The 22,277-nt window shown below is 46.5% G+C and overlaps 2 protein-coding genes across 3 annotated transcripts; both read right to left on the bottom strand.

Annotated features, from left to right (window-relative positions):
- Positions 1 to 1,767: 1,767 nt before the first annotated feature.
- LOC310650549 (mitofusin-2-like) lies at positions 1,768 to 13,418 on the bottom strand. Of its 2 annotated transcripts, none has more exons than XM_083380115.1 (10): positions 13,352 to 13,418; positions 11,703 to 11,784; positions 10,159 to 10,337; positions 6,599 to 6,734; positions 5,910 to 6,072; positions 5,352 to 5,476; positions 4,399 to 4,507; positions 2,907 to 3,014; positions 2,406 to 2,559; positions 1,768 to 2,080 (listed from the first exon to the last, which is right to left on the bottom strand). In XM_083380115.1, the coding sequence occupies exons 3-10, from the start codon at positions 10,331 to 10,333 to the stop codon at positions 1,785 to 1,787; spliced, it is 1,266 nt and encodes a 421-aa protein (XP_083236241.1). In that variant the 5' UTR covers positions 10,334 to 10,337; positions 11,703 to 11,784; positions 13,352 to 13,418; the 3' UTR covers positions 1,768 to 1,784. The 2 variants fall into 2 exon arrangements, with proteins under 2 accessions (XP_083236241.1, XP_083236242.1); XM_083380116.1 differs by lacking the exon at positions 13,352 to 13,418 and adding an exon at positions 13,112 to 13,304.
- An 821-nt stretch (positions 13,419 to 14,239) lies between these two features.
- LOC310650550 (procollagen-lysine,2-oxoglutarate 5-dioxygenase 1-like) lies at positions 14,240 to 21,694 on the bottom strand. The gene is made up of 5 exons (XM_083380117.1): positions 21,283 to 21,694; positions 18,609 to 18,713; positions 18,309 to 18,455; positions 17,166 to 17,291; positions 14,240 to 16,049 (listed from the first exon to the last, which is right to left on the bottom strand). Exons 1-5 carry the CDS (start codon positions 21,436 to 21,438, stop codon positions 15,894 to 15,896), a joined length of 690 nt encoding a protein of 229 aa, XP_083236243.1. The 5' UTR covers positions 21,439 to 21,694; the 3' UTR covers positions 14,240 to 15,893.
- Between the last annotated feature and the right edge of the window lie 583 nt (positions 21,695 to 22,277).

Below are 22,277 nucleotides of genomic sequence, written 5' to 3' on the forward strand. Positions count from 1 at the left end.
CTAGCGGCTTAATCACAGTAACAATAGGCCAACCAGGGTCTTTAGGATGCCGCATTAGGAATCTACTTAATAATAGGCAGGATTATCTGCTTAAATAATATCCTTTGCTTCCGACTCTGGCACCAGATCAAATAATAATAATAATAACAAGAATAACAAGAAAAAGAAAAAGAAGAAGAAAAAGAAGAAGTTGGAAGGGACCTTGGAGGTCATCTAGTCCAACCCCCTGCTCAGGCAGGAAACCCTATACCAGGGGTGTCAAACTCAATTTCATTGAGGGTTGCATCAGCATTGTGGTTGCCCTGGGGGGGGGGCAGGTGGGTGCGGCCAGGGTGGGCGTGGCCTACTGGGTGGGTGTGGCTAGAGTGCGTATGGCCTACTGGGTGGGCGTGGCCAGCTCTACATCATTCGCATCAAGGGTGCCTGTGGGGGCCTGGGCAGGAGTGGGACAGATCTGAGGGTCTCTGGCAGAAGGAGGGTCTCTGGGCCAGGGCCAAGGCAGTGGGGGCCGTTCCCTCACTGTTTCCAGGATGGCTTCGCGGGCCACATGAAACCACTTCGCGGGCCGGATCCGGCCCCCGGGCCTTGTGATTCACATGTCTGTTCTATACCAGGGGTCAGCAACCTGAAACAGTGAAAGAGCCACTCGGAACTGGTTCCCTCACAAAAGGAAAAGTTGGGAGCGCATGCGCAGAACAGGGTTTGACTGAAGAGTGGAGCCAAGGTGAGATATGCACCTACCCTGCATATTTGAATTGATTGGTTGAACTTTTTTAGTCCCACTTTTTTTTTTTTGGACTGCACATGGCAGAGGACTAGGAGCCGCAGGAGACGGCTGAAAGAGCTGCATGCGGCTCCGGAGCCGCGGGTTGCAGACCTGTGCCCTATACCAATGTTCTCGTAGTTCAAAAATGAGGGTTTATCAAAAGGAGGTGCATACAGATGAAAGAACCAGTGTAAAGTGCTCTGGATAACATTGTTCACAGGGCCTTCTATTTGATTCTTCAGGATAGTTTCCAGATTTTTTTTTTTTGTTATTAATTACCAAGAAAAAAAAATCCTTTGCTTGCTAAAATATACGGCTCTTATATATTAAAAAATTTAAACTGCAGGGTCTAGTTGTGTTACAGGCCTAGTCCTATCATGTAAATTTAACAACATCACTGTTAGAGATTAAACTTGATTTGGGTGACAATATTATATAATGGAGTAAAAGCACCTTTAAGGAGTTAAACGGCCTAAGGGTGTGGCTGTAATTATTCCACATAAAAGAGTTAGATGTTACACATAGTTGCTCTTGTATATGTGTTTGATGTTAGTGTTTGGATACCTCTTGTTCTCTTGTTTGCTAACTTGATATTTATTCTCTCAAGAATCAACTGCTTGCTACAGTGTATATTGTTTTTGATATTGGTAAGCAGCTTTTGTATTTTGATACTATGTTTTTATGGACTGACTTTTATGTGCATGATACTGGATTGATACTTGGACTATTTCTTACTGTGTTTCTTTTTGTTGTCTGAGTAAAAATAAGTTATAAAACTCGTGTTAGTGCATTACTGTTTGCCTAAAAGTCCCAGTACAACTTCCACTGTGTATTAATAATACTCTGTTAAACAAACCATTTTTTCAACAACATATTCTAACAATCACCATTGTTAAATTTAATGGGTAAATTGAGGAAATGGGTTAGAATTTACCACCCACATCTCTAAGCTCTGAAGGGCAGTGAAACTCACACACAAATGGATGGAACACTAACCAAGGAGAGAAGCAACCTGGAACTAAGGAGAAATTTCCTGACAGTGAGAACAATTAACCAGTGGAACAACCTGCCTCCGGAAGCTGTAAATGCTCCAAACACTGGAAGTTTTTAAGAGACTGGGACAGCCATTTGTCTGAACTGGTATAGGCTTTCCTGCCTGAGCGGAGGGTTGGACTAGATGACCTCCAAGGTCCCTTCCAACATCATCACCCTCGCTATAAATATCAACGTCCAACAATGCACTTGCCTCAAATCTTCGCTCAAAGTTCTGGAACTCAAACATCCTCACTTGGAAACCCTCCGCCAGTGCCCCACCTACAAAGAAAAAACAAGCACCATCAGATTTGAACAGCAAAACAGGCCCACGTTTTGGGTTGTTTTAAAAAGAGTTCCTAGTCCTCATGGGCACCAAGGCAAACTGGAATAGCCAGGAGCAACGTCAAGTGTCTTTTTTTTTTTAAGGAGGAAGGGGTTGCAGATTTAGAAACAGGGAGAGCTTAGAGCAGTGTTTTTTTTTCAATCTCCGCAACTTTATGACTTGTGGACTTCGACTCCCAGAATTCATTCTGGGAGTCGAAGTCCCCAGCCCATCTTACAAGTTGCCAAGGCTGAGAAACACTGGTTTAAGAGGGTCTCTCACCTCCTTCAGGCATACCCTGAGCCTTCTGGATGCGGGCGTTGAGGACCTCTTTCGCAGAGACAAAAAAGATGCGGTCGCCAGCCTGGGCCCGATCCACCACGCCCAGCTCGTCCACCAGGAAGCTGGTGCAGCGTTCCATGTGCTGCCGGCGAACCTGCAGGAGGGGATAGCGATAAGGGGTAGACAAGAACCTGCAATTAGTGCAGGTTCACATCCCACCAGGCTCAAGGTTGACTCAGCCTTCCATCCTTCCGAGGTAGGTAAAATGAGGACCCAGATTGTTGGGGGCAATAAGCTGACTTTGTAATAATGCCGCTTGGGGTGTGTGTGAAAGCCCTAACAAGCAGGCATATACATAGAATGAAGGCTACTGCTAAGCTTGTAAGCCACCCTGAGTCTTCGGAGAAGGGCGGGATATAAATGGAATTAAAAAAAAAAAGACAGGCCAATCTTCCTATATTCGGGGCCGCTCTCCTTCGGCAACCCCGGAGGAAGCCTCACCTCCTCCATGTATTCCGGTTCGGATGCCGAAGCGTCCCAGCGGTTGTTCAAAATGAAAATGTTTGGCCGAGAGAGGCGAGCGTTGACTTTGTGGAAGAACTGTTTCTCCTGGATTGGCCGAAAAGAAAAGAACGAAAGACGACAACAATAACGAACGTCACAAAATGATCTTTGGGATAAAATTGGGGTTAAAATTAGCTTTGGGATAAAAAGCAGCTTTGGGATAAAATGAGCTTGAAAAATCAGAATCAGAACAGGGACCTTGGAGATCTCCCTAGTCCAGGGGTAGGCAACCTTTGGCTCTTTGATGACTCGTGGACTTCAACTCCCAGAATTCCTGAGACAGCTGTGCTAGCTCAGGAATTCTGGGAGTTGAAGCCCATGAGTCATAAAAGAGCCAAGGTTGCCTACCGGTCCAACTCCTTGCTTAAGCAGGAATCCCAATGCAATTTCAGTCTCTTCTTAAAAGTCTCCAGTGATGGAGCACCCACAACGTCTGGTGGCAAGCTGTTCCACTGGTTAATTGTCCTCACTGCCAGGAAGTGTCTCCTTAATTCCAGGTTGCTTCTCTCCTTGATTAGTGTCCATCCGTGGTTTCTTGTCTTGCCTTCTGGTGCTTTGGAGAATAGGCAGGAAACCCACCCCACCTCTTCTTTGTGGCAGCCCCTCAAAGACTGGAATGTTGCTATAGTGTCGCCCCTTCTTTTTTGTCCAGCCTGGCCAAACCCAAATCCTACAGCCGTTCTTCATTATGTTCTAGTCAGTGCTTTTTTTGTAAAAGAAAAAGGTGCCGGAACTCACACACGTCATACAACCCGCCTTGCCTACCCTACAAGGTTCCATCCAAAAAAGGTGCCGGAACTCCGCTCTGAGCGTTCGATGAGAAAAAAAGCCCTGGTTCTAACCATCTCGGTTGCTCTTCTCTGCGCCTTTCCCCAAAGTCTCAACATCTTTTTTTTTTAATCCACGTGGTGACCAAAACTGGATGCAGAATTCCAGCCGGGGGTCTCCCTAAAGCTCTATAAAACGGTACTAACGCTTCGCACGATCTTGGTTCTTTCCCTCTCTTTATACGACCAAGGATTGTCTTAGCTTCTGTTTTGGCGGCTGCCACCGCACACGGTTGGCTAAAAAAAAAAAAGGAATCCTCTATTCAAAAACTCAACCTTTCTGCCCCCTCCTGCCCCCTGCTTCCCCGCTTTTTCAGGTTTCTCGAGCTGAGAGACCCAACCGTGTCTTCGATGAATTTAAAAAAAAAAAAACAGGAGTTGCAAACTCAGCTTTGCCACCGGTTGTGACGAGTGATGCGAAAGACAGAAAAACGAACAAATCCAGCTGGTCTCCTGTAATTCGCCAGCGCGCAATGCCCGGCTGTGTGTGTGTGTGTGTGTGCATGTGTCCGGAAGCATGCTGCAACTTGGGTGATTCTTGCAAAAGCTTAGCTAAAAACAAAGGCCCGGAGGCAGGGCACGAAAGGGACCCGCTTTCTTACCGTCTGCATCAGGGTCGACTCGGAGTTGGCCACCAACACAAACACATCCGCATCCAAGCAGAATTTATCAATCCAGCTATCCAGCTCGGTGGTGACGTCAATCCCAGGGCTAATAAACATATATTAAGAAACACAGAACTGAGGTCGTAATTTACACGCTGAAATGGTGTTCTCTTCACACACACACACACACACACACACACACACACACACACACACACACAGGTCCTCTAGGTCTAGGACGGTGGTAGGCAACCTGGGCACTTCAACTCCCAGAATTCCTGAGCCAGCATGGGGGAACTATAACCCCCTTCATGACTCGTGGACTTCAACTCCCAGAATTCCTCAGCCACAGTGGGGGGAACTATGACCCCCTTCATGACTCGTGGACTTCAACTCCCAAATTCCTCAGCCACCATGGGGGGAACTATGACCCCCTTCATGACTCGTGGACTTCAACTCCCAGAATTCCTCAGCCACAGTGGGGGGAACTATGACCCCCTTCATGACTTGTGGACTTCAACTCCCAGAATTCCTCAGCCACAGTGGGGGGAACTATGACCCCCTTCATGACTCGTGGACTTCAACTCCCAAATTCCTCAGCCACCATGGGGGGAACTATGACCCCCTTCATGACTCGTGGACTTCAACTCCCAGAATTCCTCAGCCACCGTGGGGGGAACTATGACCCCCTTCATGACTTGTGGACTTCAACTCCCAGAATTCCTCAGCCACCGTGGGGGAATTATGGCCCCTTCATGACTCGTGGACTTCAACTCCCACAATTCCTCAGCCAGCATGAGGGAATTATGGCCCCTTCATGACTTGAGGACTTCAACTCCCAGAATTCCTCAGCCAGCATGGCTCAGCTTGGAAACCTCTCTTTCCCCTCAGCACGGCTGCCTCAGGAATTCTGGGAGTTGAAGTCCACCAGTCATAAAACAGCCACTCACCTGTCCATCAAAACGAGATCGTCCTTGAGCAAAGGGCACTTGGAATTCGGCCACATGACGCTGACCAGACCCCCGGCGGTCAGCAATTCGTCCTGGTGGAGGGCGTGAGCCAGCTGGTTGACCGTCTGGCGCAGGAGAAAGAAAGGAAGACAAGACTGAGGAAATCGTTACGAAGAGGTTTTTGTTTTTTTTAAAAAAAAATAATGGAAGAATTTAATAATAATAATAATAATCCGCTGGACAATGTAGGTGACGGCTGGATTAAAAAATAAAATAAAAATAAATCCGGTTTTGAAGTAATGGGTCACCCACACTGCCATCTATGTGAGGGCTCTCCGACCTTGGCAACTTGTAAGCCTTGTGAACTTCAACTCCCAGAATTCCCCAGCGTTGCTGGGGAATTCTGGGAGTTGACGTTCACCAGGCTTACAAGTTGCCAAGGTCGGGGAGTCCCGATTATGTCGGCCAGCAGCCTCCGGCAGCTCTAGGTATTCAGAGAATGTAATTCCTCCCCATGTTTCTCTGATCCTCAATTTGGGGCTGGTTCCCACGTTATACCTTGACACTCTTCCTCTCCTCGGAGCCTTCGGTGAGGAGAAAAGCATCCTGTCCGTCCGTCCCTTCCACTCTCAGGAAGCAATTGGTGGTGTGGCCGATCCCAGACGGAAGGACTTTATCCCACAGCATGGCGTTAATCACCGTACTTTTCCCATTGCTCGTCCTAAAAACGGCAAAGCACGGACGGTCACTTCCTCCCACTTTATCCTCAGCACAACCCTGCGAGGTAGTCGATTATCCAGAGGCGGGGACTTTTCCGAGAGCCTCGCCGCCTCGTTTTGGGACTGTGTCGAGTTCTGAACTCGGGGGAAGCAAAAACGTGCCCACCGTGGACAATTTGTGCTGGACTCCTTCCAGCCAGCTTTGCAGGCTGGACTCAAGAACCGTTTCATTTCATTTTATTAAATTTATATGCCGCCCTTCTCCCTGAGGACGCAGGGCGGCTCACAACAATAAAAATTAAAAAAACATAAGTAAAAATTTTTAAGAGAGAATTAAACAATAAATACAAAATTACAAAACAATTTAACCCAATAAAAAAGCTTAATTAAAAATCGTAGTCAGTCCAGGCCCGCTTGTTGGAACAACCACGTCTTCAGGTCATGGCGGAAGGACCGAATCATGGGGGATGTAGTCCAGCCCCCCTTGGGAGAGTCCCAAGCTTCCCCGGTGCCAGCAACCCGACTCACCGTCCAAAGAAAGCCACCTTCATGTGCCGCCTGGCCAGCACCTCGCTGATCCCGCTGACCTTGGACAGGTAGCCTTTGACCTCCGACACCTGCTCCTCTGTGGTGACCGGGTCAAGCTCGCCGTTCTTGTGCGTTTCTGGAAAAACAGCAATATATCATGCGGGGAGGTGAGTGGATGGAAGGCCGCCAACTACGCTTCCAGACAGTTCTTAAAACAGCAAATACAGGGAAAAAAGGACATTTTCCCAGCAAAAAAGAAAAAACAACGATGCCAAGCTAAAACAAGAACGGGAGAACTCTCCGCCCGCTTCAGAACTACAAGTCCCAGCGTCCCTCTGCACTGCCCTGGTTGGTTAAAGTTGCCACATTCACTGTGCTGCCACCATGTGGTAATAATAATAATAATAATAATAATGATGATGATGATGATGAAGAAGAAGAAGAAGAAGAAGAAGAAGAAGAAGAAGAAGAAGAAGAAGAAGAAGAAGAAGAAGAAGAAGAAGAAGAAGAAGAAGAAGAAGTTGGAAGGGACCTTGGAGGTCATCTAGTCCAACCCCCTGCTAAGGCAGGAAACCCTAAACCCTATACCATTTCAGACAAGTGGCTGTCCAGTCTCTTCTTAAAAACTTCCAGTGTTGGAGCATTCACCACTTCTGGAGGCAGGTGGTTCCACTGGCTAATTTTTCTAACTGTCAGGAAGTTTCTCCTTAGTTCCGGGTTGCTTCTCTCCTTGAGGAGTTTCCATCCGTTGCTTCTTCTCCTGCCTTCAGGCGCTTTGGAGAAGAGCTTGACTCCCTCTTCTTTGGGGCAGCCCCTGAGATACTGGAAGGCTGCAATCTTGTTGGTCCTAGGCCTTCTCTTCATTAAACTACACATACCCAATTCCAGCAACCGTTCCCTATATGTTTTAGCCTCCGATCCCCCGATCATCTTTGTTGCTCTTCTCTGTACTCTTTCTAGAGTCTCCACATCTTTTTTACATCGTGGTGACCAAAACTGGATGCAGTATTCCAGGTGTGGCCTTACCAAGGCCTTGTAAAGTGGTAGTAGTACTTCACGTGGTCTTGATTCTATCCCTCTGTTAATGCAGCCTAGCACTGTGTTGGCTTTTTTGGCAGCTGCAGCACACGGCTGGCTCCTATTGAAGTGATTGTCTACTAAGAGTCCGAGATCCCTCTCACAGTTACTACTATTTTGGCAGCTGCAGCACACGGCTGGCTCATATTGAAGTGGTTGTTTTGGGGGAAATTATAATATGCTAACTTGACTTGGTCAGCCAAGCCCTCCTACTCTGCTCCTCCTTCTCCTGACTCTGTGCCTTCACCCCTCCCCTTCCTGGGATGGACTTCCTCCTCCTTCTCCCTCGGTGATTCTCCTCCTCCATAACCGGCGGATACACGTGCAGACACTGTGGGTCGTCACTGTCTTTTGACCTTGAAAATCCCGTCTATGCGTCCTCTCCTTCACCTTGTGTGCTGCAATCTTCTCTGCATGTAAATAAAGGTACTTCCGGATGATAAAAGGTACTTTCACGAGTTCTGCTATCTGGGAAGGGCTGTTAACGGTGATAATATCCGCCTATACAGACCAAGCACAGGGGTCTTAGCAAGGGGATATAAATCATTAAACGACAGCCTGATCCAGAATATTCACAGCCTGCAGAAAACCTGGACCGAAATCTAGCAGGCTCGGCACACCGGTATGGAGGACGGCCAGACTGGAGGCAGGAGACTGAGACGAAATTTAGGAAAGAAAGTTTTTAAGAACTTGAGAAATACGGGTAACAGATTGGGCTCTTTCCTTCCTTCGGTTGTGTCAGGACCCCACCCCAATCCACATCTTAGGAAAGAAAGAACTCTCGAAAACAGAAATTGTCCAAAAGGAGCTTTTACTAAAACATGTTTGGAGATGGAAATACTAGACAGGATCTGAAACTGTGTTACAGTTTGGTACGTTTTTAAAGAGTCCCCGGTCGAACCTCCTCCCTTTACATCGGGGAGGAACCTGCCCCACTTTACATCAGGGAGGACTGTGTAGAGAGAGTTTCCTCCTTTAAATTTCTGGGAGTCTACCTCTGTAAAGATCTGACCTGGAAAGTTAACACAACCCAGGTGGCCAGAAAGGCCCAACAGAGGCTTCACTTTCTTAGGATCTTGCGGAAGAACAGGGTAGAACAACAGCTAATGACCCTCTTTTACCGGTCTACCATAGAGAGCGTCCTCTCGTATGGTATTGTGGTTTGGTATGCTGGTCTGACAGCCGTGGATAGGAAAGTATTACAGAGGGTAGTGAGCACAGCACAAGACATTGTGGGCTGTTCCCTGACACCACTGGATGACCTCGCCAGGGCTCGTTGCCTTGGAAGAGTGAGGAAGATTCTCAGGGATGACTCACACCCTGGACGGTATCTCTTGACTCTCCTACCATCCGGTAGGAGATATAGGAGTATAGCCAGCCGTACCAACAGGCTGAAAAATAGCTTTTATCCGTGGGCTGTTAGGCTTTTAAATGGGACATAATCTCTGTGAACTTATGCAGAATTGACTTGGGAGGCCGGAGTGTGGTGTAGTGGGTTCACATAGTGTGGTAGGATGGAGGGTTTGTGGTCACTGTGTGTTGGGGGGAGAGAGCACAGGGGGGGAGGCTCAGCTAATCTCAAGGTACACATGTTGTACTTTGACAGTAAAGGTTTATTATTCAAGCCATCTGGTTTGTCCCGGATCAATTAAAATTCAGGTGTCAAATCCTTCCGTGGGAAAGAGGGAACTCTCATGTCTTTACGACAATTACTCCCTTCCTTTAGAGATTTAAATCGGAGATACAAACCGGATCTCTTCCCCCCCCCTTTCCTTTGTTGTTTTAGTTCAAAGCTTCTCCCCCCCCTGGAAGTTTTTAAGAAGAGACTGGACAGCCATTTGTCTGAAATGGTATAAGGTTTCCTGCCTGAGCAGGGGGGGTTGGACTAGATGACCTCCAAGGTCCCTTCCAACATTATTATTATTATTATTATTATTATTATTATTATTATTATTATTGTCTTTGAAGACAGCCTCCGCGGCAGTCTGAATAAACACCCTTGCGCCTATTAACATCTTCTCTTCCCCTCCGTGGAAAAATGTCAGAATCCAGTGGGGATGTAAGATTTTTAGAACATAGATATAGGATTTTATGAATGGGATATAAATGGATTCTGACAGGTTGTTTGTTCTCTCACGGCCCCATTTAAGATTGTAAACCCCTCGGGGTAGGGACTCGTGTTTAAATCCGGTATTATAAATATAGAAAAAAAAATAGAAAGGGCACCCCAGTTTAAGAACAGAATAAAAGCTGAACCAACAAGCGCCATGAAGACGACAAGGATTGCTGAAGAAAAAAAACCCAACACAAAAGCGGCGAGCAAAAAAGTCAGAAACGAAGGCCCCGGATTCAAATCCTAACCTCACCTAGCAAAATATCGCTTTGCAAGAGACACTCGTGCTTCTGGTCTCCTTGGTTCTGCGGGCGTTCGCTCCCGCGTGCGCCCAAGCCAGCAAGCTCTGCGGCGTGTGAGGCCAACTCACCTTCCAGAAACACGGAGCTCTCCTGGATGTAAGCCGCCAACTGTTCAAAGATGCCATTTATTTTTTTCTTGGCTGTGACAAAATGCTTCAGCGGGGAGGCACTGACGTCCGCCATATGTCTCTTGTCCTTTTTGCTAGCGACGATGGACTTAGAGCGGACGAAGTGCAGGGACATTGTGCTAGGAGGGGAAAACATGTGGATTAGGCAGAGGGAAGAAGAAAAGGGGTTAACAGAATAAGGGAAGGGACCTTGGAGGTCTTCTAGTCCAACCCCCTGCTCAGGTAGGAGACCCTATACCAGGGATAGGCAACCTCGGCTCTTTTATGACTCATGGACTTCAACTCCCAGAATTCCTGAGCCAGCCCTATACCATTTCAGACAAAGGCCTGTCCAGTCTCTTCTTAAAAACTTCCAGTGTTGGGAGCGTTCACAGCATCTGGAGGCAAGTTGTTCCGCTGGTTAATTCTAAGTTTCTCCTTAGTTCTAGGTTGCTTCTCTCCTTGATTCGTTTCCATCCGTTGCTTCTTGTTCTGCCTTCGGGAGCTTTGGAGAATAGCTTGACTCCCTCTTAGTTTACAACAGATGGAAACTAACCAGCTCCAGAAGCTGTGAATGCTCCAACACTGGAGGTTTTTAAGAAGAGTCTGGACAGCCATTTGCCTGAAATGGTATAGGGTTTCCTGCCTGAGCAGGGGGTTGGACTAGATGACCTCCAAGGTCCCTTCCAACTTATTATTATTATTATTATTATTATTACTCACCACTGGCTCCAGATAAACATGCTAAAGAAATCACTGTATTTTCCACAACACGCTTGAAGCCCAGGCAAATGCCAAATTTCCTAACTCTATTAAAGGGGTCATGGAAAAGTTCCACGTTACGAACTCACCAGATTTCCCAAATCGAAGGAGCAAAAAGGCCGGATTTCTGGGAGAATGCTAGAAGGAAGCTCACCTGTATTTTTCATTGCTCTGAAACCTCTAGGCCAGGGGTCTTCAAACCTGGCCCTTTGGTGACTTGTGGACGTCAACTCCCAGAATTCCTTAGCTAGGCACACCTGGCTGAGGAATTCTGGGAGTTGAAGTCCACAAGTCATCAAAGGGCCAAGTTTGAAGACCCTTGCTCTAGGACTCAGCGGTAGGCAACCTCGGCTCTTTTATGACTGGTGGACTTCAACTCCCAGAATTCCTGAGCCAGCCATGCTGAGGGGAAAGGGAGAGGTTTCCATGCTGAGCTATGCTAGCTGAGGAATTCTGGGAGTTGAAGTCCACGAGTCATGAAGCGGCCAAAGTTTCCCCCATGCTGGCTCAGGAATTCTGGGAGTTGAAGTCCACGAGTCATGAAGCGGCCAAAGTTTCCCCCATGCCGGCTCAGGAATTCTGGGAGTTGAAGTCCATGAGTCATAAAAGAGCCAAGGTTGCCTACCCCTGCTCTAGGTTTTTCTTGCCAAAATTACCCTGTTGAGGATCAGAGTTGGAGTTAGCAGCACCCAAACCAGAGTCCAATCAGTCCCAACTTTGAAATGCCCCCCAAGTGCACTTACTATTAAGATGCAAGCAGGAGTTTTCATAAGCTAAGCATGGTTACCATTTTCTTTCCTGAGCTGGAGAGGGCAAGCGGGTGGTCTAAGAAAAGGAAATTTAGAAAATGGAGGTGGTGAAGTCTGAAATGGCTTGAACTTGACCATGAGCAAGCCAGTGGCCATAAATCACCATAATATAAAAGACATTTCGGCTTCTTCCTTACAGAATGTATATTTTACAACTATAATTCACCTATAAACAGAGGATCCCCAGGCAGGCTATCAACCAAGAGACCTTTTCACCTCTGACAAGATTTTCCACCACTGAATCACCCTGAATGGCTCAGTTTTAGAGACGCTTCCCTGCCAATCCTGGAATACTCCCATCATGCACTGCCTGGGGGTGAGGGTCCATGAAGCACTGCCAGGGGATGTGTGGAAGTTCATCATACACTGCCCGGGGGAGTGTGTGGACGTCCATCATGCACTGCCCGGGGGAGTGTGTGGAGGTCCATCATGCACTGCCCAGGGGAGTGTGTGGAGGTCCATCATGCACTGCCCAGGGGAGTGTGTGGAGGTCCATCATGCACTGCCCAGGGGAGTGTGTGGAGGTCCATCATGCACTGCCCAGGGGAGTGTGTGGAGGTCCATCATGCACTGCCCAGGAGAGTGTGTGGAGGTCCATCATGCACTGCCCAGGAGAGTGTGTGGAGGTCCATCATGCACTGCCCAGGGGAGTGTGTGGAGGTCCATCATGCACTGCCCAGGGGAGTGTGTGGAGGTCCATCATGCACTGGCCAGGGGAGTGTGTGGAGGTCTATCATGCACTGCCCAGGAGTGTGTGTGGAGGTCCATTATGCACTGCCCAGGGGAGTGTGTGGAGGTCCATCATGCACTGCCCAGGGGAGTGTGTGGAGGTCCATCATGCACTGCCCAGGGGAGTGTGTGGAGGTCTATCATGCACTGCCCAGGAGTGTGTGTGGAGGTTCATTATGCACTGCCCAGGGGAGTGTGTGGAGGTCCATCATGCACTGCCCAGGGGAGTGTGTGGAGGTCCATCATGCACTGTCCAGGGGAGTGCTGGAGCTCCATCATGCACTGCCTGGGGGAACATGTGGAGGTACGTCACGCACTACCCAGGGAAACATGTGGAGGTCCATCATGCACTGCCCAGGAGAGTGCTAGAACTTCATCGTGCACTGCCCAGGGGAGCATATGGAGGTCCATCGTGCACAGCCCAGGAAAGTGTGTGAAGGTCCATCATGCACTGCCCAGGAGAGTACTAGAGCTCCATCTTGCAATGCCCGGGGGAGCACGTGGAGGTCCATCATGCACAGCCCCCTCCGCGGCCCCCACCAACCCGTCCCCCTTCCTGTCACGTAGGGCCCCCAAAACAGCCCCCTCCAAAGCAAAACCGGCCTGCAACTTGCCTCCGAGCTGTCACCTGCGTTCACACGTGCACCGCCTCAGACACGTGTCCCCCTGGCGCACCTGAGGGGTCCCGCTCGGCTCCCTCGGGCCGGGAAGGGGCAAAAGGGGGCGAGAGCAGTTAAACGAGCCCCACCTTCTCCGCGACCACCCCTCTCTATTCCCGGCGGAGGGCTGAATTAACCGCCCGAGAAGCCGCGTCACGTCTAGACCCGCGTCGCAGCCCACCCGACGCGCCTCACCTTCACCTGCCTTCTGCCTCAGCCGCTCGCCTAAAGCGCCCCGGGAAACGTCAGAGGGCGCGACGGGAGGTGACGTCACGCCAGGCGCGACGGCCACGCCCCGCCGTCTCCTGGGAATTGAAGTCCGGCAGCTGTTTATATGTGTTTGTGTGTGTGTGATGTATGTATATATGTGTGTGTGTATATATATATGTGTGTGTGTGTGTATACATACATATGTATATATGTATATGTATATATATGTGTGTGTGTATATATGTATATATATGTGTTTTCTGAGGTTTATATATGTAGGTATATATATGTATGTATATATGTATATATGTATATATATGTGTGTGTGTGTGTATATATATATATATATATATATATATATATATATATATATATATACATACATACATACATACATATATATATATATATATATATATATATATATATATATATATACATATATATATATGTGTGTGTTCGAATCTCAGAAGGGTATGGCTGACTGATGAAAACTAATAAGTTTGAAATGCATATCAGTCTCCCTTAATTCTTTGTTAGCAATTTAAAATTTACACATATATATATATATATATATAGGACTCAGGGCGGTGTACAGGGCAATAAATACGAAAACAGGATACAAAAGTTAAAAGCGATTAAATAAATGCCCAAGGTTAAAACAATAATTAAGATATATGTATGTATGTATGTGTGTGTGTATATATATATCTATATATGTATATCTATATATCTATATCTATATCTATATCTATCTATATCTATACCTATCTATCTATCTATCTATCTATCCACATATATATATATGTATGTATATATGTGTGTGTGTGTGTGTGTGTGTGTGTGTACACACACACACGCACGCACGTACGCTCTGGAGTACTGAGTTCAGTTTTTAGTAACTCAAAACATCCCCCTCCATTTAGGGCTGCCGTGCCTTCCATTCAGTTGGCTGGGGATAATGGGGAGCGAAGTCCAACTGTTGTGGAAGGTTTTGATTAAAGGGAACATTTTAAAGATAGCTACTGCTTTTTTAAATTTTTTTTAAAGAACTCTTTTTTAAGTATTTGCTTTTCCTCTGCACAGACTGTTTCATGGTATCTCCTTTCAGGTATCCCTCAAAAGTCCAAGCTGGTCTAGTCCTACGTAAGTCTACTCACAAGGAAACTCTATTGAGCTCAACAAGGCTTACACCTGAGTAAAGCTGCGGCTTTCATGGGGCTGGTCGAAGCAGGACATAGCAGCCCCCCACCCCCCTTTACGCCTCCGCCAATTTCCAAATCCTCCATACTCGGAACAGTAAACCTCATTTGCCCTTTTAAACATTATTTTCCTGTTGCAGTTTCACAAAACATCACAGAGACACACACCGACTGCAGCCTCTGTAGTCCAGCTTTCGCTTCTCGGCAAGAGGCCATTTCATCGCCGGAGGGGGGGGCAGGATGACCTTTGAAGGGGCAATTTCAGAAATATTCGTTTAAACGCCGTCGCTGAACGACCTTCGACCGCAACAGGCTTGAGAAAAAGGCAGGCAGGCAGGCAGGCGTTGGGCTCTTTAAAATAAAACTCTTTTTAATGTCAAACGTTTCACGTTAACCAAAAAAAAATCTCCTAGCGAAATCTGTACAACTTGTGCCGAAGAAGTGGCTGACCGAACAAAGGGGGTGTGTGTGACTTTTTAATAAATACACAGGTAGAAAAAAAAAACTCTCTCCGCTCCGGCGTCGGGATCCGAGGCGCCTTTGGTATGCCCTGAAAAATTCCCAAGTGTTTCTCGCTGCCGTGGAAAGGAACGATGTGGAAACTGAGGCAGGGAGAAAGAAAGGAGGTGGGCACACTCTCCCCTGGGGGAAAGGAGGGTGGCCCGGTGGCTCTGGCTGGCTGGGGCTGAGGGTGGGCAGAATCCCTCAAGGGATCCTACCGAATCTAGGCCAGGGGTAGGCAACCTCTGCTCTTTTATGACTTATGGACTTCAATTCCCAGAATTCCTGAGCCAGCATGGGGGAACTATGGCCCCTTCATGACTCGGGGACTTCAACTCCCAGAATTCCTGAGCCAGCATGGGAGAACTATGGCCCCCTTCATGACTCGGGGACTTCAACTCCCAGAATACCTGAGCCAGCATGAGGAACTATGGCCCCTTCATGACTCTGGACTTCAGCTCCCAGAATTCCTCAGCCAGCGTGGGGGAACTATGGACCCCTTCATGACTCGTGGACTTCAACTCCCAGAATTCCTGAGCCAGCCTGGCTCAGCTTGGAACCTCTCCCTTTCCCCTCAGCATGGCTGGCTCAGGAATTCTGGGAGTTGAAGTCCACCAGTCATAAAAGAGCCGAGGTGGCCTACCCCTGGCCTAGGCAATCCCGCCCGGCCAATCAAGCAGTATCCGATCAAAATGGTCTGTTCTGCAAGCCCAGCACTCTTTCCTGCAGCTGAGGGGGGGGGGTCAGGGGTCAAAGGGGTTGGCGCAAAACAAAAGACCACCCCACCCTCCGAGTTTTTCTCCCCCCCCCGGTGGTGGCTCTATCTAAGGGTCGAGGAAGGAGACGGCGATGTAGCGAGTCCCTTTGGTGGTGGGGAGGCCCTCGTGGTAATGCGTCAGGCGGCCCGGGTGCAGGAGGGTCCAGCCCTTCCGGGGGGCTCGGATGGAGCAGTTGTAGCGGATGAAGCGGCAGCCCCCGCCCTGCCAGGGAAGAGAAGCAGAAGGGGGCTCTGTTGAGCCTCGAGGACCCTTTGACGGGTGCCGCCTGCCGGGGGTGTGTGTGTGGAGTTGCCAAATGGCAAAAGGCACTTGGCAGATGTCTCAACCGAGCCTCTGCAGTGGCTCCCTCTGTGATAAACTTCTTTCTTTCTCTTTCTTTCTTTCTTTCTTTCTTTCTTTCTTTCTTTCTTTCTTTCTTTCTTTCTTTCTTTTCTTTCTTTCTTTCTTTCTCTTTCTTTCACATTCACACACTTTCTTTTTCTCTTTTTCTTTCTTTCTCTCTTTCTTTCTTTCTTTCTTTCTTTCTCTTTCTTTCACATTCACACACTTTCTTTTTCTCTTTTTCTTTCTTTCTCTCTCTCACACATTCTCTCACACTCTCTCTTTTCTTTCTCTCTCACATTCTCCCACACTCCCTCCTTTCTCTCTTTCTTTCTCTCTCTCACATTCTCCCACACTCCCTCCTTTCTTTCTTTCTTTCTTTCTTTCTTTCTTTCTTTCTTTCTTTCTTTCTTTCTTTCTCACATTCTCTCACACTCCCCTTCCTTCCTTTCTCTCTCTCTCTCTCCCTCCCTCCTTCTTGGCACCCTCTGTGATAAACTTCTCTTTCTCTCCTTCCTTCCTTCCCTTTCCTCCCTCCCTGTAAAAAACTTTTCCTTCCTTCCTTCCTTCCTTCCTTCCTTCCTTCCTTCCTTCCTTCCTTCCTTCCTTCCTTCCTTCCCCCTTTCTCATCTCCTTCCTTCCTCCCTCGCTGTAATAAACTTTTCTTTTCCTTCCTTCCTTCCTTCCTTCCTTCCTTCCTTCCTTCCTTCCTTCCTTCCTTCCTTCCTTCCTTCCTTCCTTCCTTCTCCGGCTTAATATTTCGGCTTAATATTCCCCCCTGCCTTCTAACACTCGGCCAAAGTCAAATATCCCTTGCCAGTAGGTGCCCCTTCCTTCCTCTCCCTGCTTCTGCCCTTGGCCCTCTGAGCCCAGCGACAGCGCCCCCCCCGCTCCCCCCCCGCTCATTCCACCCTCTTTCCTCTTTCCACCCTCTTTCCTACGCGGACTCTGCCCTTTCGCCCGGCCCTGAAGCCGGCCCCGAGGTCTTACGCTCACTTCGTAATCAATCCCGACCCGGTTCAAGGCAATGTTGATGGTGAACGTGGAGGCGTCGTGATGCGGCATCAGGGAAGGCTGCTCGTCCGGCTTGTACCGGACGACGAAGGCCAGCTCAAACTGGGTCTGCGGAAAAGGGGAGAAACGGGCTGGGCCAGACAACGGCTTGTGGAAACCTTTAGCAAGCCGCCTTCCGTTGACAAGCCAGCTGGAGAAAGAGAAATGCTTGCAAGAACTGATTCCGAGGAGCGAATTTCTCCTTTCTCTCGGCCTGCCCCCAAAGGACCCTCAAAGTCCTTCATTTCGGGGGGGGGGGCGAGGCCCAGAGCCACCTGTTCAAATTCTCCCGCGAGGGAGGACAATTAACCAGTGGAACAGCTTGCCACTAGGCGTTGTGGGTCTTTCATCCTTGGAAGAGACTTGTCTGAAATGTAGGGGGTGGTGGTCCTCTGTTTGAATAGGGGGTTGGACTAGAAGTCCTTCCAGGTCCCTTCCAACTCTATTCTGATCGATTAATCAAGGAGAGAAGCATCCTGGAATTAAGGAGAGACTTCCTGACAATTAGGGACGCGGTGGCTCAGTGGGTTAGGACACTGAGCCTGTCGATCAGAAGGTCGGCAGTTTGGCGGGTCGAATCCCGAGTGCCGCGTAGCAGAGTGAGCTCCTGTTACTCGTCCCAGCTTCTGCCAACCTAGCAGTTCGAAAGCACGTCAAAATGCAAGTAGAAAAATAGGGACCACTCCGGTGGGAAGGGAACAGCGTTCCGTGCGCCTTTGGCGTCTAGTCATGCCGGCCACATGACCATGGAGACGTCCTCAGACAAGCGCTGGCTCTTCGGCTTTGAAACGGAGATGAGCACCGGCCCCTAGAGTCGGAAACGACTAGCACGCATGTGTGGGGGAACCTTTACCTTTTACCTTTTTTACTGACAATTAACCAGTGGAACAGCTTGCCACCAGACACACTAGGTGCTCCCTCACTGGAGGTCTTAAAGAAGAGAGTGGGCAGTCACCTGTCGGAAATGGCACAGGGCCTCCCACTCGAGCAGCGGGTTGGACTAGATGACCTCCAGGGCCCCTTCCAGCTCTATCCCCGATGGATTGATTCGAGTTTCCAGTCCCGGCACCTAGAAATCGAACTCACCTGGGTGTAGTAGCCGGGGTAGAGCTTCTCCGTGATGGGCGCTATGTAATCCAGGAGGAACCTGTACCACTCGCGCTCAAAGTTGACCTGGTTCATGTGGATATCGATGGTCGGGACGTTCTCGTAGCCACCCAGAATCCTCTGGTCCTTGAAAAAAACAACGAGGAAAGTTAGGCGGTAGCTGCTCTAAAAAAAGACAAGCTGAGAATCAGTCGCTTGCCTGGCAAACTTTTCCCCAGCGGGGGACGTGGCCAAGGAAGGGACCCCCGGCGCGAAGGAAGAATCCGGCCCCTCTCTTACCGTGTTGTCTCCCTTGGACCACTGCCCAAAGTGCTCCATCTCCTCCACCAGCTCGTCGCAAGCCGCGTCGGTGAAGAGCGGGAACCAGTAGACATCCGGGCAGGGCTGGCCGAGGGGGGGGACAAGGGATGAAGTCCCGGGGGTCTTTTGCCCCCGCTCGATTTCGTTTCCTTTTATAACTTTATTTCCCTTCCCTTTCCTTCCTTTTCATTTTACTCGGCTTTTCATTTTATTTTTTCACATTTTATTTTATTTTATTTTATTTCACTCCGCTTTTCACTTTATTTTTTCACATTTTATTTTATTTTTATTTTATTTCGCTTCACTTTTCATTTCATGTCATTTTTATTTTACTCAGCTTTTCCTTTTACTTCATTGTATTTATTCTATTTTATTTCACTTCACTTTTCATTTTATTTTATTTTTATTTTACTCAGCTTTTCATTTTATTTCGCTGTATTTTATTTTTATTCTTGTTTTATTTCACTCCGCTTTTCATCTTATTTTTTCACATTTTATTTTATTTTTATTTTATTTCGCTTCACTTTTCATTTCATGTCATTTTTACTTTACTCGGCTTTTCCTTTTCCTTGTATTTATTCTATTTTATTTCACTTCACTTCACTTTTCATTTTATTTTATTTTTATTTTTATCAGCTTTTTATTTTATTTCGCTGTATTTTATTTTTATTTTATTTCACTCCGCTTTTCATTTTATTTTTTCACATTTTATTTTATTTTTATTATTTTATTTCACTTCACTTTTCATTTCATTTTATTTTTACTTTACTCGGCTTTTCAATTTACTTCATTGTATTTATTTTATTTCACTTCACTTTTCATTTTATTTCCTTTTTGCTTTACTTCGCTTTTCATTTTATTTTTATTTTACTTTGCTTTTCATTTTATTTTATTTTATTTCACTTCATTTTATTTCACTTTCCTTCATTTTTCATTTTATTTTTTCACATTTTATTTTTTAAATTTTATTTTACTTCACTTTTATTTCGTTTTGCTTATTTTATTTTACTTCACTTTTATTTCGTTTTGCTTATTTTATTTTACTTCACTTTTCATTTTATTTATTTTCACTTCACCACTTTTTATTTTACTCACTTCACATTTTATTTTATATTTTATATTTTGTATCTTATTTTTGCATATTTTAATTTATATTTTTTTGTTTATTCTATTCTATTCTATTATTCTATTCTATTCTATTCTATTCTATTCTATTCTATTCTATTCTATTCTATTCTATTCTATTCTATTCTATTCTTTATTCCTCCTATCATTCTATTCTATTCTTCATTCCCTCTATTATTCTATTCTATTCTATTCTATTCTATTCTATTCTATTCTATTCTATTCTATTCTATTCTATTCTATTCTATTCTATTCTATTCTATTCTATTCTATTCCATCTCTTTCTATTCTATTCTATTCTATTCTATTCTATTCTATTCTATTCTATTCTATTCTATTCTATTCTATTCTATTCTATTCCATCTCTTTCTATTCTATTCTATTCTATTCTATTCTATTCTATTCTATTCTATTCTATTCTATTCTATTCTATTCTATTCCATCTCTTTCTATTCTATTCTATTCTATTCTATTCTATTCTATTCTATTCTATTCTATTCTATTCTATTCTATTCTATTCTATTCCATTCCATTCCATTCCATTCCATTCCATTCCATTCCATTCCATTCATTTCATTTCATTTCATTTTAATTTTTATTTTTATTTATGTAGCTGCCATCCCAGTAAACAATTATGGGCAACTCAGAATCTAAAACATAATATTACAATTAAAATTCTAAAAATACTTTAAAACAATTTAAAAAAAATTAAACATCCAATTCCAGTACAGGCAGTCCTCCACTCACGACCTCAATTGAGCCCCAAAGTTCTGTTGCTAAGCGGGATAGTTACGTGGGTTTTGTCCCATTTTAGGACCTTTCTTGCCAACGTTGTTAAGTGAATCACTGCAGTTCTTAAGCTAGCCACACGGTCGTTAAGTGAATCTATGCCTCCCCATTGGCTTTGCTCGCCAGAGGGTGGCAAAATCCCTGTGACTCCGGGATTCGGCGACTGTCATAAATACGAATCAGCTGCCAAGCATCCTAATTCTGATCACGTATGTGACCACGGGGATGCTGCAACGTCGCTAAGTGTGAAAAACAGTCACCGGTCACTTTTGTAACTTTGAACGGCCACTAAGCGAAACTGCTGCAAGTCCTGGACTCTTCTCCCTTCAGCCCACCTCCCCATTCTCCTTGGCAATAAGGTAAAGGTAAAGGTTCCCCCGCACACGCGTGCTAGTCGTTTCCGAGTCTAGGGGTCGGTGCTTATCTCCGTTTCAAAGCCGAAGAGCCGGCGCTTGTCCGAGGACGTCTTCGTGGTCATGTGGCCGGCATGACTAGACGCCAAAGGCGCACGGAATGCTGTGACCTTCCCATCGGAGTGGTCCCTATTTTTCTACTTGCATTTTGACGTGCTTTCGAACTGCTAGGTTGGCAGGAGCTGGGACGAGTAACAGGCGCTCCACTCTGTTACGCGGCGCTCGAGATTCGACCCGCCCAACTGCCGACCTTCTGATTGACAAGCTCAGCGTCCTAACCCACTGAGCCACACCGCGTCCCTCGGCAATGAAGACCAATTATTTACCGTTTCCAGCAATTTGCCTTTTAAGGCGTCCGTGTAGTTGGGGTGAATGTACTTCTCGTTCCAGTCCTGTTTGGTGAGAGAGGAAAAATGAATGAAAATGAGCTGGGGTGTGTGTGTGTGTGGTTTTCCTCCCAAAGGACTCTTGCCGAGGAGCATCGCCTCTCTTTTGCAAAGCCCCCTCCCCTTTTCAAACTGGGCTCAAACTAGGAAGTCACAAAGGCACAATTTGTGCCTGCAGGAAGCCGCCCAGCTCTCCTGGTTCCCAGCCGTTGTTCGTTCCAATTCATTCTGGCTCCTCCCTAATGGAAGACTGGCTTTGTGAGATTTCAGGCCCCAACCTCTGCAAGCCCTGCTTCTCCAGCCTCTGCCCCCCCCCACCTCTTTCTGTGTCAGCCCTTCCCCTCAAATTCTCTTCCCCTGAGACGCACGGCGCGGCTTTTTAAAAAATCCTTTCCAACTGGCCCCTGGTTCACCCCACACCTGCCTGCCTCTCAGGTTCCAGAGAAAGAAGCCATCGGACAGCCCTTTGTCTGAAATGGTATAGGGTTTCCTGCCTGAGCAGGGGGTTGGACTAGATGACCTCCGAGGTCCCTTCGCACTCTTCTCTATTCAATTCCATTCCAATCTCTCTATTCTATTCTATTCTATTCTATTCTATTCTATTCTATTCTATTCTATTCTATTCTATTCTATTCTATTCTATTCCATTCCATTCCATTCCATTCCATTCCATATTTACTATTCTAATTCTATTCTATTCTAATTCTATTCCATTCCATTCCATTCCATTCCATTTTTCTATTCTATTCTATTCTATTCTATTCTATTCTATTCTATTCTATTCTATTCTATTCTATTCTATTCTATTCTATTCTATTCTATTCTATTCTATTTTCTATTCTTCATTCCTCCTATTATTCTATTCCATTCCATTCCATTCCATCCTATCCTATCCTATTCTATTCTTCATTCCTCTATTATTCTATTCCATTCCC

This window comes from Vipera ursinii, assembly GCF_947247035.1.
Source record: "Vipera ursinii genome assembly, contig: scaffold_393, whole genome shotgun sequence".
NCBI classification, from domain to species: Eukaryota; Metazoa; Chordata; class Lepidosauria; order Squamata; family Viperidae; genus Vipera; species Vipera ursinii.

What these genes read in the sequence shown, in the direction of transcription:
- LOC310650549 (XM_083380115.1), bottom strand. Translation starts at nt 10,333, where the DNA reads ATGTCCCTGCACTTCGTCCGCTCTAAGTCCATCGTCGCTAGCAAAAAG. An exon ending in AGTCGACCCTGATGCAGACG is followed by an intron (nt 3,015 to 4,398) that starts GTAAGAAAGCGG and finishes CGGCCAATCCAG; the next exon opens with GAGAAACAGTTCTTCCACAA. An exon ending in TCAGGGTATGCCTGAAGGAG is followed by an intron (nt 2,081 to 2,405) that starts GTGAGAGACCCT and finishes TTTTCTTTGTAG; the next exon opens with GTGGGGCACTGGCGGAGGGT.
- LOC310650550 (XM_083380117.1), bottom strand. Translation starts at nt 21,438, where the DNA reads ATGCTCCTCGGCAAGAGTCCTTTGGGAGGAAAACCACACACACACACA. An exon ending in ACCCCGGCTACTACACCCAG is followed by an intron (nt 17,292 to 18,308) that starts GTGAGTTCGATT and finishes CCTTTTCCGCAG; the next exon opens with ACCCAGTTTGAGCTGGCCTT. An exon ending in GGGTCGGGATTGATTACGAA is followed by an intron (nt 16,050 to 17,165) that starts GTGAGCGTAAGA and finishes CTTCCCTGGCAG; the next exon opens with GGCGGGGGCTGCCGCTTCAT.